The 14450-nt window shown below is 40.1% G+C and overlaps 1 protein-coding gene across 2 annotated transcripts in view; it reads left to right on the forward strand.

Moving 5' to 3' along the window:
• ATP6V1H (ATPase H+ transporting V1 subunit H) overlaps window positions 1–14450 on the forward strand; it is an 86552-nt gene that overhangs the window by 20946 nt on the left and 51156 nt on the right. Inside the window, exons 5-7 of one of the 2 annotated variants that reach the window (XM_084621007.1) lie at window positions 3555–3668; window positions 4937–5041; window positions 11483–11536. In XM_084621007.1, the coding sequence (XP_084477133.1) occupies window positions 3555–3668; window positions 4937–5041; window positions 11483–11536 (273 nt within the window). The remainder of the gene's footprint in view (window positions 1–3554; window positions 3669–4936; window positions 5042–11482; window positions 11537–14450) is intronic. The other variant, XM_084621008.1, reaches the window with a different exon arrangement.

Raw genomic sequence — 14450 nt, forward strand, 5'->3', positions numbered from 1 at the left:
ACAGGCAATCTTAGCTTGGCCCCTTCGTGTTGATGCATTATGATACTTTGAGTCTTTAAGTACATGATCACATTGGACCCCAGCTACACTTAGTACACAGAATGGATGCTGCTCCAGGAATGAGGCAACTGTTGAATAGTTGTTGATAAAAATAAAAATTTTCCATTGAAAACTTTGAAAATGAATTTTTTTTTTTGGTCAACATTTTCTGGGGTGGGAGGGAAACCAGTTTTCTAATTGGCTCTAGTATTGAGCCGTCATGTTGATGTTAAGAAATAGTGTGTTAAAATACCTTGGCATCGGGTTTGTGTGTTAAATCAAATTAAATACCCAAATGTGACACTTTAAGAAAAGGGCAATGGAATTTCAAATGTGTTTAATCCTGGTTTTTTTCCTTTCTAATATTTTTTTGAAGCTTGTAAACTCCTGTCTTTATTTTTAATCACAACATGATATTCTTCGTTTTGATGGATATCAAACTGAGGCTTCCATCTCCGGCTTAAGTGCACTGCTGAGGCTTACTAAAATTTCTACTCTTTCCTGAAGTGGTAGGATTAAGGTCTGTTAAGAAACTTGTAACAAATTATATTCCCTTTTTCCTTGACAGTTGAGTGGTCTTGTTTCTCTGTCTGGCTTCTGACAAGTTCTTGACTCAGTATAGGTAATTTATTTTTAAGCCAAGGGGAACCAATATGATGATCTAGACTTGGATAAAAAAGTAGAGTGTGCGCTTATAAAATTTGCAGGTGACATAATGCTGGGGGGGTTGCAAATATTTTTGGAGGACAGGATTAGAAGTCAGAAGGACTTTGACAAATTGGAGTATTGATCTGAATTTAACAAGATGAAATTCAGTAAATATAACTGCAAAGTACTGCACTTAGAAAGGAAAAATCAAATGTGAAATTACAAAATGGGGATTAACTGGTTAGGGATTAATACTTCTGAAAAGGATCTGGGGGATAGAGTGGATCACAAATCGAATGAGTAAGCATTATGATGCAGTTGTGAAAAAGGTTAATTGTGAAAAATATAATTCTGGAGTATATTAACCAGAGTGTCATATTTAAGACACAGAAAGTAATTGTACTGCTCTAGCCAGCGCCAGTGAGGCCTCATCTGAGATACTGTCCAATTCTGGACATCACTCTTCAGGAAAGAAGTGGACAAATTGGAGAGAGTCCAGAAGAGAGCAACAACAAAAATGATAAAAGGTTTAGAAAACCTGAACTATGAGGAAAGATTGAAAGAAATAGGCATGTTTAGTGTTGAGAAAAGACTGAAAAGTCTTCAGATATGCTAAGGGCTATTATAAAGATGATGGTGATCAGTTGTTTTCCATGTCCACTGAAAGTAGGACAGGATGTAATGGGCTTAAGCTGCAACAAGGGAGATTGTAGGTTAGATATTGAGAAAAACTTTGTCACTAGAAAGGTAATTAAGCTCCGGAATAGTCTTTTGAGTGGAATCCCCATTTTTGTAGGGTTTTAAGAGCAGGTTGGACCAACAAATATCAGGGATGGCCTAGGTTTACTTGATCCTGCCTTAGAACAGGGGCTGGACTTGCTGGCCCCCTCAAAGTCCCTTCTAGCCGTACATTTCTGTGATTCTAATTCTGGTCTTCTCTTAGCCTAGTTGTTGAAATTATAGGAAGGAAATACAGCTCTTCAAAGGACTGCTATGTCATGTAACTCTGCCACTGTTTGGAGAGAGAGTCATAGCTGTTCTTTTTTTTTTTTTTTAAAGCCCAAATAGTTCTGTCTGTTAACTTCTACTGGTCTAGAGTGCAGGAATACTTGGGAGGACCAGAGATTTGTGGAGAGTGCAAAGCTACCAGAACATCAGAGCAGGCTTTTTCTTTCCTGGTGCGCTTGTGATTTTAAAAGTAGAGGTTTTCCACTGCTCTTCTGATATTTTAGCCTTCATATACCTCATCTTGTCTCTTCAGCCCATCAGTGATACTCCAATTTTATTCCTTTAGTTGCTTGACCATAAGATGTTCTTCAGATTCTTTTTTTCTCTGTTCTTCTGCTACCCTCATCCTGAAGGAACATTATTGCATCCTTATTGGTGCTCTATTTTAGAGAGTTGGGAGCAATTTGCTATCACTGTTTTACACCTCTGCTGTCAATAACTGGTGTTAAACAGTCTTTGAAATCTAGCTCTTGAAGTAGAACATGATACTGATGCAAAGGGAAGAAATGCTGATCACCTGATTCAGCTGTGCTGCCTGTATCAGTCTGAAGACTTGAAAAGAAATTCAAAAATATTTGGTTAACAACTCTCTGGAGTGGGTGTTGGGGGAGGGAGAAGGGGAATAAGGCAAACATTAGTGAGCATTGCAGGCTCATGTTAGCTGTTAAAGATGGCAGCACAGCATTCATACAATGGTGTTGAAATCTTTTTGTAGCTGTCAAGGATATTTCTTTGGATACTAACTCTCATTTGAGTGGAGGAAAACAAAATGCACAACTTCTCATGATTGCTTTAACTGGGAAGCTTCTTTCATAGAAAGCGATCTTGAGAAGCAGTAAAATCCAGTGTTTTTGTGTACCTTGTGTATTTCATGTTCCCAAGCTACACATTGGTAGGAAGTGAAAGTAGAAATTCCGTGACATTATATACTATATTGTATTTATACTATACACAATGTATCCCAATCTGAATTATTTGATTTAAGAAAGTTAAATGAAAATGTTGAGATTATTTGGGGGCTACGGTGTACAGGTCTCATAAACTTTAGTTCCAAATTAATCATGCTGGTATTCATCTGTGTAATTTACAAACTAGAATAAAGAATAATTTAGAGAGAAAAGTGGCATTCAGTTTTATCTCTGGGTTAATATATGCTTAATATGCTCTATACTGCAGTTTTTTGTTTTTAATGCTAGTTTCAAACAGAAAAAAACCCCAAAACTGTGGCTTGTGGTGTTGTACAACTCCAATTCCTCTTATGGGAGCTTGCATTTGGGGATAAGCGCCGACTGTAGTCTTCAGGATAGACTTTAAAGGCCGTGTAGAACATTCCTGTGCATGCACAGACACTTGAAAGTGCAAAACAATGTGCAAATGTGCACACACAAATTGTGTATGTATAATCCTGTCATTTGTGGGTGCAAGAAATAATGTGGAAAAAAGTTAATGCCCAGAGTTCATTAAGCTGAAATGGAGGTAGAGTTGCAACCCTCTGAAAATGTGGCCCTTCACAGTAGCTATGTAATCTTTCATTCTGAATGTCTGAGCCAGAAGGAAGCATGGTTTTCCTTTAAGCAGACAGTGCATAAACTGAAGTATAACTGGGAGTGTGAGAGAGGAATCGGTCTCTTAAGGGTTGATGGGGAACCAGCATGGAATAGCAGTTAAAGTCTGGGTTTCAACACTTCAGATATCCAACAGTGGTATGTGGTAACAGTTACATTTCCTGTGTCAGTCCCTCTCATTTTATCTCTCATAATGTACCTAATGAGAATATAAGACAATGTAATGGAAAAAATAACATAAAATTGTGACTGAAATACTGATGAGCTTCTCCTTACCTCCCCCTCCCTTTGCAGGAAAAGCATCAGCGTGTTAGTATTTTCTTTGACTATGCAAAACGTGGTAAGAACACTGCATGGTCCTACTTTCTGCCTATGTTGAACCGCCAAGATCTCTTCACTGTGCACATGGTAAGCTTTAAATGTATCTATCTCCCAAGAAGCTGTGGTGAAAATAGAAACGTATTTTCTTTTTGGAGTTTGCAGATTCATAAAACTTAAATCAGTCCTTGTGTGGTAAAAGGCTTTTCTTTTACAAGTCAGGTAAACCAGTTTTATCACACAACAAATTTTTGCACAACCATTTGTTACAAAATACATGCTGCTTTTCCTGGGAATCAAAATAGTGTTATGTGGAACTATGGTTCTTTGTTCTGAATTATTATGTCTGTCTCATTGATCAGGAAATATCTGTGGTAAAAACAGATTTCTTTAAAGAAAACTGTTTAGTTACTAGAAAATATCCACCAACCAGTGATCCCTCTGTAGTTATGTGTGTTAGTATAAAATTTTGTAGCACATATTTTCAAACCTTAAGGGCCGTAATTTTATTATTCACTTTCATATATTATTTGTAAAAGTTGAGGTGGTTATAGATTCTCGTCTGCTACTTTGGAGTGCTGCAGAATGTAGAAGTCCTGCTGCATAATTTGACAGTTTTTCCTCAAATAATTCCTTGAATGCATATAAGTTGTCTTGGGAAGACTGTAGGCATAGAAAACAGATCCAGTTTGTATGTTTCTCACATGTCATAGGCATTGTGAAGAACTACTTATGAAAACCTGTTTTCTGTGTTGTACAATTTCCTCCTCAGAAGATTCCATCTCATTTCCCCAGTGGTTTTCCTGTCCTTTTTAAAGGCAAAAAAAGAATAATAATCTTTCTTCTGGAAACTATATTTTCTGCTTCAGTATGGGCACATGTACTTATTTAAAATTTCTTGGTGCATTGATATTTGTGAGCCTTAAATATTTAAAATTAAGCAAATTGATGTTAATGAATGTTGCATACCCAATTAGGACTAGATCCTGCATCTGGCTTTGTGTTGGCAGACACCTACCTCTGAAAGGAGCCAGTTGCAGGACCAAGCCCTAGACTGCAACGATGCTGTCTTAGATTTTTATTTTATTTTTTATAACCTCTGATCTGTGTACACTGCTTCTGCATACTAATGTGGGGCAGAGCCAACAGAAAAAGCTGAAGGACAAATATTAGGTATAAATAAACTATAAGGCTTTGCTTCGAAAAAATGAATAAAGCAGCAGTATTTGTGTAAGTAGCAATATTTTCCCCGAAATTGGTTTCCAAAGCATATACAGCAGTGTTTTTTTTTTTTTTTTTCCTCCGTTCAATCTTTGATCACTTGCAACTGAAGTTCTATTTACCAAATTCTTTTTTAGGCAGCAAGAATTATTGCCAAATTGGCCGCCTGGGGAAAAGAGCTGATGGAAGGCAGTGATCTGAATTATTACTTCAACTGGATTAAAACTCAACTTAGTTCACAGGTAAAAAAACTAAACTTAAACAAAAAATTAAAATGCACTCTTAAAAGGCTTACATTTTTAAACCTCCCTACAAAGGTGTATAAAGTGTAAATGTGTAACTGTATTAACAAAATATGCATTATTTGTTTAAAGAAAAAAACTTTAGACTTCAGTAATTACCAGTTACAATTAACTCTCAAATCCTTAGACTTGCTTTCTAAGTAAGAGATATTATAACTTCACATATACTTTCAAATACTATATACTAAGTTCCAGCTAGAGTAAGAAAAGGAGGGTTTTTGCCGGGGGAGGGGAAACACGCTGAATGATTATATGCTTTTCTGTTTTCGTGATTGATTGAAAAGTGCCATCCCCACAGAGTCTGCACAGCTATGAGAGAGCAAACTGCATTCCATTTTGCTTTTTATGTTTAATAACAAAGTTGCTGACTCCTGGTGACTGAATGTGAGAGAAAATAATCCTTTCAGTTTTTTTTTTTTTTTTGGAGGGCTTGCACTTGGGGGAAAAAAATCATGTCTTGACTTGTATGCTGAACAGTTTTGGAAACCATCTACAGCAAATGAATATAGAACTCCTTTTCTTGTTGTTTTTTGGACTGTAACTGCACTCTAAGGTACATTAATTGATTCCAAGGCCAGAAGGGATCATCGTGAACAGTTAGTGTAATCTCCTGTACAACACAGGTCATGGAACTTCCCAAAAATAATTCTTAGAGCAGATCTTTTAGAAAAATAGCCTATCTTGATTTAGAAATTGCCAGTGATGGAAAATCCACCACAATCCTTGATAAATTGTTCCAATGGTTAATTTCTATCTCAATTGAAAATGTATGCCTTATTTCCAGTCGGACTTTGTCTGACTTCAAGTTCCAGCCATTGGAGTGTGCTATACCTTTCTCTGCTAGATTGAAGAGTCCATTAAAAAAAAAAAATTGATCCCCACTTAGACTGAAACATCTGAAACTGTGAAGCTGCCTAAAAAATGCATAAATGTTTGAGCAGTATTGGCATGTGACAATAGCTCTAGTATAGTAAGAATGACTTGTTCTTCAGAAGCAAAACCATGTTTCTTTGCTGTTTCATATGGTGGCGTTACTTTTTGTGTAAGGTTGTTTACAAAAACAGTTTGTCATTTTCTAATAAGTGTGTGTAGGAGTGAAACTGAATTCTAATAAATTGTGAGACTCAGTTCAGTAGGCTTTCTGACCAAACTTTACTCAGATACATTTTTGGAAACTAAGGACCTTTAGAGGAAGAATACCATATGGTTTCTATAAAAGCAAGAATCTTAAAAGCGTGACTTTATTTTTAAAAACTCAGAGCTGTGCCTTAATATCTTCAAATTGATTCAAGTGTTTTTAGATCATTTGCAGTTGAGTTTGAAATATAAAGAGCATTGTTATAAATACACCTTCTTTTTAAATTTTGAAATGTATTTTGTGATGTCTGGAAGTAATCCTGACTCGCTCTTCTGGGCAGGGAAGATACTTTGAATTATGTCAAAATAATACATCAGTGCCTTTGGCCAATATATAGCTTCACATTGGATTCTTTTGGACTACTTATGTAACGCCAACAGACCCAGTCACTGGCGGGCGGGATCAAATCTGGGACCCCTGGAGCTTAATGGGTAAGCCAAAAGCCAACCAGCTGTTAGCTAAGGCTGTAGAGCAAACACATTAATCTCTCTCTCTCTCTCTCTCTCTCTGGATATGTCTACACTACGAAATTAGGTCAATTTTTATAGAAGTTGATTTTTAGAAATCTATTTTATACAGTCGATTTGTGTATGTTCCCACTAAGCACATTAAGTCAGCGGAGTGTGTCCTCAATACCATGGCTAGCATCGAATCAGAGAGTAGTGCACTGTAGGAAGCTATCCCACAGTTCCTGCAGTCTCTGCTGGCCATTGGAATTCTGGGTTAAGCTCCCAACACCTGATGGGGCAAAAATATTGTCGTGGGTGGTTTTGGGTACATGTTGTCAGCCTCCCCTCCCTCCCTCTGTGAAAGCAACTGTAGACAATCATTTTGCACCTTTTTCCCTGGGTTACCCGTGCAGACGCTATAGCATGGCAAGCATGGAGCCCGCTCAACTCACTGCTGCTGTTGCAAGCATTGTAAACACCTCACACATTATACTGCAATATGTGCAGAACCTGGCTAAGAGTCGGCAGCATGAAGACAATTGTGAGGAGGACATGGACACAGACGCTCCTGAAAGCACGGGCTGTGGCAATTGGGACATCATGGCAGCAGTGGGGCTGGTTGATACAGTGGAATGCTGATTCTGGGCCAGGCAAACAGGCACAGATTGGTGGGACTGCATAGTGTTACCGGGATGGAATGAATCCCAGTGGCTGTGAAACTTTCGCATGCATAAGGCCACTTTTCTGTAACTCTGTGAGTTGCTTTCCCCCACCCTGAAGCACAGGAATACCTAGATGAGAGCTGCCCTGACAGTTGAGAAGTGAGTGGCGATAGCCCTGTGGAAACTTGCAATGCCCGACTGCTACCGGTCAGTCGGGAATCAATTTGGAGTGGGCAAATCTACAGTGGGGACTGCTGTGATTCAAGTAGCCAATGCGATCACTGATGTTCTTCTATCAAGGGTAGCGACTGGGCAATGTGCAGACCATAGTGGATGGCTTTGCTGCAATGGGTTTCCCTAACTGTGGTGGGGTGATAGGCGGAACGCATATCCCTATCTTGGCACTGGACCACCTTGCCAACAGTACATAAACCGCAAGAAGTTCTTCTCAATGGTGCTGCAAGCACTGGTGGATCACAAGGGATGTTTCACCAACATCAACGTGGGATGGCTGGGAACGGTGCATGACACTCGGATCTTTAGGAACTCCGGGCTGTTTGAGCAGCTGCAAGACGGGACTTACTTCCCAGAGCAGAAAATTACTGTTGGGGATGTTGAAATGCCGATAGTTATCCTTGGGGACCCAGCCTACTCCTTGCTCCCATGGCTCATGAAGCCATATGCAGGCAGCTTGGACAGTAGTAAGGAGCAGTTCAACTGTAGGCTGAGCAAGTGTAGAATGGTGGTAGAATGTACCTTTTGGACATTTAAAAGCTCGCTAGCGCTGTTTGTTGACTAGGTTAGACCTCAGTACAACCAATATTTTCATTGTTATTACTGCTTGCTGTGTGCTCCATAATATGTGTGAGAGTAAGCGGGAGACGTTTATGGCAGGGTGGGAGGTTGAGGCAAATCGTCTGGCTGCCAGTTTTGAGTAGCCAGACACCAGGGCGATTAAAAGAGCACAGGTAGGTGTGCTGCGCATCAGAGAGGCTTTGAAAACCAGTTTCATGACTGGCCAGGCTACGGTGTGACAGTTGTGTGTGTTTCTCCTTGCTGCAAACCCGCCCCCTTTGTTGATTTTAATTCCCTGTAAGCCAACCACCCTCCCTACTTCGATCACAGCTGGCAAAGGAAATAAAGTCACTATTGTTTTGAAACCATGCATTCTTTCTTTTTTAATTCTAAAAAAAAAAAAAAGGTGAGATAACTGACAAGGTAGCTCGGGTGGGATGGGGAAGGAGGGAAGGACAAGGTCACATTTTGTTGTAGCCACACTTCAAAACAAAACTGTTTTGAATCTTGGGCCATCCTCTGGAGTGGAGTGGCTGGGTGAGGAGGATATAGAACTTGGGGAGGAGGGCAGGCAGTTGTACAGTGGATGCAGAGGCGGTCTGTGCTATTGTTGGCTTTCCTGCAGCTCCACCAGATGCCTGAGCATGTCTGTTGGCTCCCCCATTAGCCTCAGTATTGCATCCTGCCTCTTCTCATCGTGCTCACTAAATGCTTTCCTGGCCTCTGCCACTGAATGCCTCCATGCATTCAGCTGTGCCCTGTCAGTGCGGGAGGACTGCATGAGCTCAGAGAACATGTCATCGCGAGTGCGGTTTTTTTCCGCCTTCTAATCTGCGATAACCTCAGGGATGGAGATGATAGGGGAAGCATAGAGACATTTGCTCCTACAGGGGGATAAAAAGGGAGAGTAAAATTTAAGATGATACATTTCTGAGAACAAAAGGGAGACTCTTTTTCACAATGAATCAAGCAATTCACAGCAGACAGCACATGTGTTTTAGGTACAAGGTTGTATTTTGCCTTTTATATTGAGCGCCTGCTGGTATGGTGACACATCACACACGGTTGGGCAACAGAATTTGGTTTCCAGGCAGCCACGGTAAGCCAAAGGGTACGCAGGGTTAGCTTCTTACGCCTTCATAACATGTGGGAATGTTTTCAAATTGCAGCACCCTCCTTTCCCATAGCAAGCAATGTTGGTTGGGTTTGCCATTTAAAAGGAGGGGCTGCGGTTTTCGGGTGGATATGTAGCACACACCTCCCCCCTACCCCTACTTGTGGCTATTTGGGATGATCCCTTCCCCCGCCGCTTGGCTATTCTCAGGGATGATCCCTTTTAGCCAAGCGCAAACAGCCCAGCATGAATGGGATCCTTTTACTGTTCCCTTACAAAAATTCCCCTATTTCAACCAGGTGACCATGAATGATACCACTCTCCTGAGGCTAATACAGAAAGATATAGACTGAATGTTGCTTGCATGTGACCAAAACCCAGGACCATTCGCTGCCATGCTTTGTGCTGCAGTGATTCCAGACTACTTGCTACTGGCTTGGTGTGGTAAAGTGTCCTACTGTGGAGGACAAAATAAGGCAGCCCTCCCCAGAAACCTTCTGCAAAGGCTTTCAGAGTACCTGCAGGAGAGCTTCGTGGCGATGTCCCTGGAGGATTCCTGCTCCATCCGCAGACACGTTAGCAGACTTTTCCAGTAGCTGTACTGGCCGCGAATGCATCCCAAGTCTTCAGGGCAAATCAAACATTAAACACTATTGCTTTTAATTCCTGTACTGTAGTTACAAATGTGCACTCACCAGAGGTCCCTTCTCTGGCTTCAGGGTTGGGGATCCTGCCTTGGGAGGGTATTGGCTACAGGGTGATGAAAAGGTCCTGGCTGTCGGGGAGAATGGATTCACCACTTGTCTGTTGCACATTCTCCTCTTCCTCTTCCACAAAATCCTCTTCCATGTTGGGTGGGACTCCCCCCTTGCAGGTGTCCATGGACAGTGGTGGGGTAGTGGTAGGGTCCCCCCCTAGAATGCCATGCAGCTGATCATAGAAGCGGCATGTATAGGGCTCTGACCCAGAGTGACCGTTTGCCTCCTTTACCTTTTGGTAGGCTTGCCTGAGCTCCTTGACTTTCACGTGGCACTGCTGTGTGTCCCTGTTGTAGCCTCTGTCCATCATGTCCTGTGTGATTTTTGGTATATATATTTTCATTTCTTCTTTTTGATGGGAGTTCAGCCTGCACAGATGCTTCTCCCCATACAGCAATCAGATCCAGTGTTTCCCTTTCGGTCCATGCTGGAGCTCGTTTGCGATTCTGGGGGAACTGCATGGTCACCTGTGCTGCTGAGCTTGCTGCACTGACCAAACAGGAAATGAAATTCAAAAGTTCCCAGGGCTTTTCCTGTGTACCTGGCTAGTTTATTGGAGTTGAAAGCGCTATCCAGAGCGGTCACATTGGAGCACTCTGGGATAGCTCCCAGAGGCCAATAACGTCGATTTGCATCTGCACTACCCCAGATTTGACCCAAGAGGGTCCATTTTAGTGCAACTCCCCTCGCCGGGAGGTGTACAGAAGTTGATTTTAGGAGCCCTTTAGGTCGATGGAATGGGGTTGCTTGTGTAGACACATTCATTATAAAATCAACCTAATGTGGCTACATTTGATCTAACCCTGTAGTGTAGACCAGGGCTAAGGCATCTCAGTGCCACTAGATGGGACAGAACTCCACACCCAGAAGGTGTATGGGTTATACTTAGTTTTGCTTTTGCTTCCTGAAGTTTCGAGCAATTTCACTGTCATTTATTAATATTATCCAAGGCAGGGTTATAGTCTTTCTGCTTACACCATTCTGAGACTAACCCTAATAGGTGTTATGTACAAGCACTCAAAGGAGAAAATGCGCTTCAGTGTACCTCATAACAGTGTCCTGGACGACTTGGATATTATTGTTCTGTTGTTGTTCTTACCACCTTCGTGTAAACCGGGATACTGCAAAACATTGGCTTGTGAGAGGATGCTTCTCTATTTGCCAGTTATTGTAGTCTTGATTTGTGAGGGTAGAATTAGTGTGATTTTCTTCCTCATTAGAAATTGACTTAGCTAGGTACAGTTTTATCGTAGGTGAAAGGACTTTCCAACAGATCTGGTTAGCTGTAGAATAGTCTCTAAATGAAAGTAGTGGAGGACAGTGACTATTGGGGCACTCAGCTGGCCTGGACAAAATCATGCAAGTTGTACTGTAGGGCTAAGAGACCGTCCTGATCATACATTTATTTTAATAGCAATAGAGTTGCCTTAACAAGAAAAGCTGACCATTTTTGTTTTTGTGCTAGAAACTTCGTGGTACCATGGGTGCTATTGAAACAGGAACAGTCTCAACCAGTGATGTGAGTATCTCTTTGTAACTTGTTAATGTAGTGGCCTCCTAAAACATTAAACAGTCTCTATTATTCACCAAACTTTTAAAATTGATAGTCAGGATTAAACAGACCCAGACTATATAACCTATCCTAAAAGCTACATAGGGTGGAGAGGGGGAATTGATTTTAAAGGTGTTCCTATGTTTATACCTTACATTTATTTTTCTCCCCCCTTGGGGCTTATTTTTATACTGTTTTCTTCTTGTGTGGGTTTACCTCAGGACCTCTGCCTCATGTGCACCCAAAGGAATGAATGGGAACATGCAGAGTGGGATATTCAGACTCTGTGATGAGTGGCCTGACTTGGAATCTGCCAGGTTCTAATGACTCCTGGGAGTCAAATCTCAGAGCTGTGGAAATTCCACCAGTCTTGTGCTAGGAAGCTAAGAGCACGAACTCTGTTGGAATACTACTGACTTCTGAGAGCAGAATTACAACCAACTTCCCCATTATTGATAGCTCTAGTGGGGATGGCTTTTAGAAATGTGCATATACCTGTTTAAATCTAGGTATAAACATAATTTATTTCTCTAGTTGATGAGGAAAGTGGATTATTAGATCTTCTGATCTGAAAACAGAAATCTTAGTGAGTGAAGCATAAGTGTAGGTAAAACAAATGGGGACATCTGAATGCAAAATAATCCAGTTTTGCTTTTAATGTCTTTTTTTTTTTTTTTGTGAGCTGATTAAAAACAGTCAATATTTCAATTCTGAACTTTGACTTTTTAATGTGACTTTTTCAAGGGCTTATTAGCCACTCTTCGAAATTGCATTGGGTTGAAACATGTCCTGTTTTCTATACCTTACAGAATGCAGTGAAACAGTTTAGCTTTTTTGTTGTTCTGTGTTCAAAATGTTGTACCTGTTGAATCAAAATTCTTGAATTACAAAAATATAGCTCTGCAAAAAACAAATTCACTTGTGTGAACTTAAGAATATATTAAATACTTTAAAATCTATATTGCTTTTTTAAACAAAATGCAACATACTTGGGCAGCAGATAGGTTAATAACTGTTTAATTTCATACAGATGAACAGTTCAGGTGTTCTGATTGCAGAGTCTTTGTGATGGCAATTATTATAGAACGCAGTTTGATTTCAAGCTGTACTACACATTTTTGCCACTCGATGGCACCAAGAAACAAAAGTATTTATCTAAAACGTGCTGCATAATGTTGTTTGATAATGAAATGTGTGGGACACTAGTGCTTCTGCTTATCAATTCAAATGGAGTCAGGATATTACAATTACGTCTACATTGAGCTGGCAGTGGTAACATCATTCCAGTTATGAGAAGGGGAAAGAAAGGGGCAATTAAATACTAAAAACTGAATACTAACTGTTCAGTGTCAAACTCTGACTGGCAGTAAAGGAAGTTCAGAGGGTAAGTTGCTTTTGTCTCCTTAATGTCTCCTATTATGAATACGGCAGAAAATAGTACATATAAAATCGTCCCAGATAAACCTCTACAATATGCAGCTACAAAAACGTCCCTTGAAAGTTTAGTGCTTTCTTAAGCATTATCAAGCCTTCTTACTTGAGTAAACTGAGTTCTGAGGAGGAGGGCTGAATTCCACGCCTTGTCTCCCCGGCCTTGGACACTGGGAAGCAACAGCATGAAGTTGGTTTAAAAGGGAACGTTTTACTCAGTTCCTCAGTGTGATGTAGGCAGTGCAGTTCAGAATGCAACTGGGCAATGTAGCAGGTGAAAGTGAATCTCATAACTTCAGTTTTCTCTATGCTTGTGGCGTAGTGAAGAAATTTCACTCCACTACTCTGGCAAAAGCTGTGGCAGGATAAACAGTTTGACACTTGATTTTTAGGGTCCAAAGAATATGTTAACATTAAAGACATTGATGGCTTTTTAGGAGATTAATAAGCATACACTTGGAGTTGCTGCATCTCCTTTAAATGTAAAACAGTATCTTCACTAAGGAAAAAGATGTATTTTTAACTTGTATTCACTAGATTGTTAATTTGGGTTAGTGAAGACAAAGTATCTTGTTTTTAATGCATGTTAACTGGTCACAGTTACCTGCTATTGTGGGTTAAAACTGCAATTTACCTTGTCTTCATTAAGATTTTAACGCAGGTTAGATTAAAGGGGGTTAAATACCTTTTTTTTTTTTTTTTTTTTTAATTCTTCCCCCCCACCCCCCTTTTCTTTTTCTAGTTAAGACAAGGTCTAAAAGTGGAGATTGAAACATTCTCAGACACTCCTTTGCAATATTGCTGTTTCAAGTCTCCATTATGCAGATGGCCCTTTGTCATAGGGCCTTAGAACAGTGAGTAGTCTTACTTCCACATATCCTTCGGTATGTAAACTGAGGATGAGTTAAGGGTGCAGTGACAGCCTTTTACACAGACAGGAGGAAATTATGGCTCATCCTAATAAAAAATGAGGGGTTTTTATTTTAATTGAAAGCAGTATTGAGAGATAACTTTTATGATTGTGTCTTTAAAGATCTGGCAATTCCTAGTTTCAGTAATAGAGAGATACTTCCTATGTTTTAGGTAAATGACTAAAATTTTTGAGATTTATACAGTTAATTTGTTTCAAGAGATAGTAGTTTTGTTGTGTACAGCAGATTCTTCCTTCCATGTTACCTTTTACTTTCAAGATTTATGAAAGCAAATAACTGTCTATTGAAATAAATGTCCTTGTTAATTATCACTGTGTGGTCTTCAGTTTCTGATTATATAAAGGTGGAGGGGGAACGAATTCATTTGCAGTTCTTGTGGAACAGCATAACCATCTCTTATTGTCTCTTACCTTTTCATTTCATCCAGGACTTGTCTTAACATTTCTTTCCTCCTTTAAGTGTTTGAAATTCTTGACCTTCTACAATGTTGCTGATCCACCATGATGTTTTAGAGGAGG

This window comes from Lepidochelys olivacea (genome assembly GCF_965140295.1).
Source record: "Lepidochelys olivacea isolate rLepOli2 genome assembly, chromosome: 2".
NCBI classification, from domain to species: domain Eukaryota; kingdom Metazoa; phylum Chordata; order Testudines; family Cheloniidae; genus Lepidochelys; species Lepidochelys olivacea.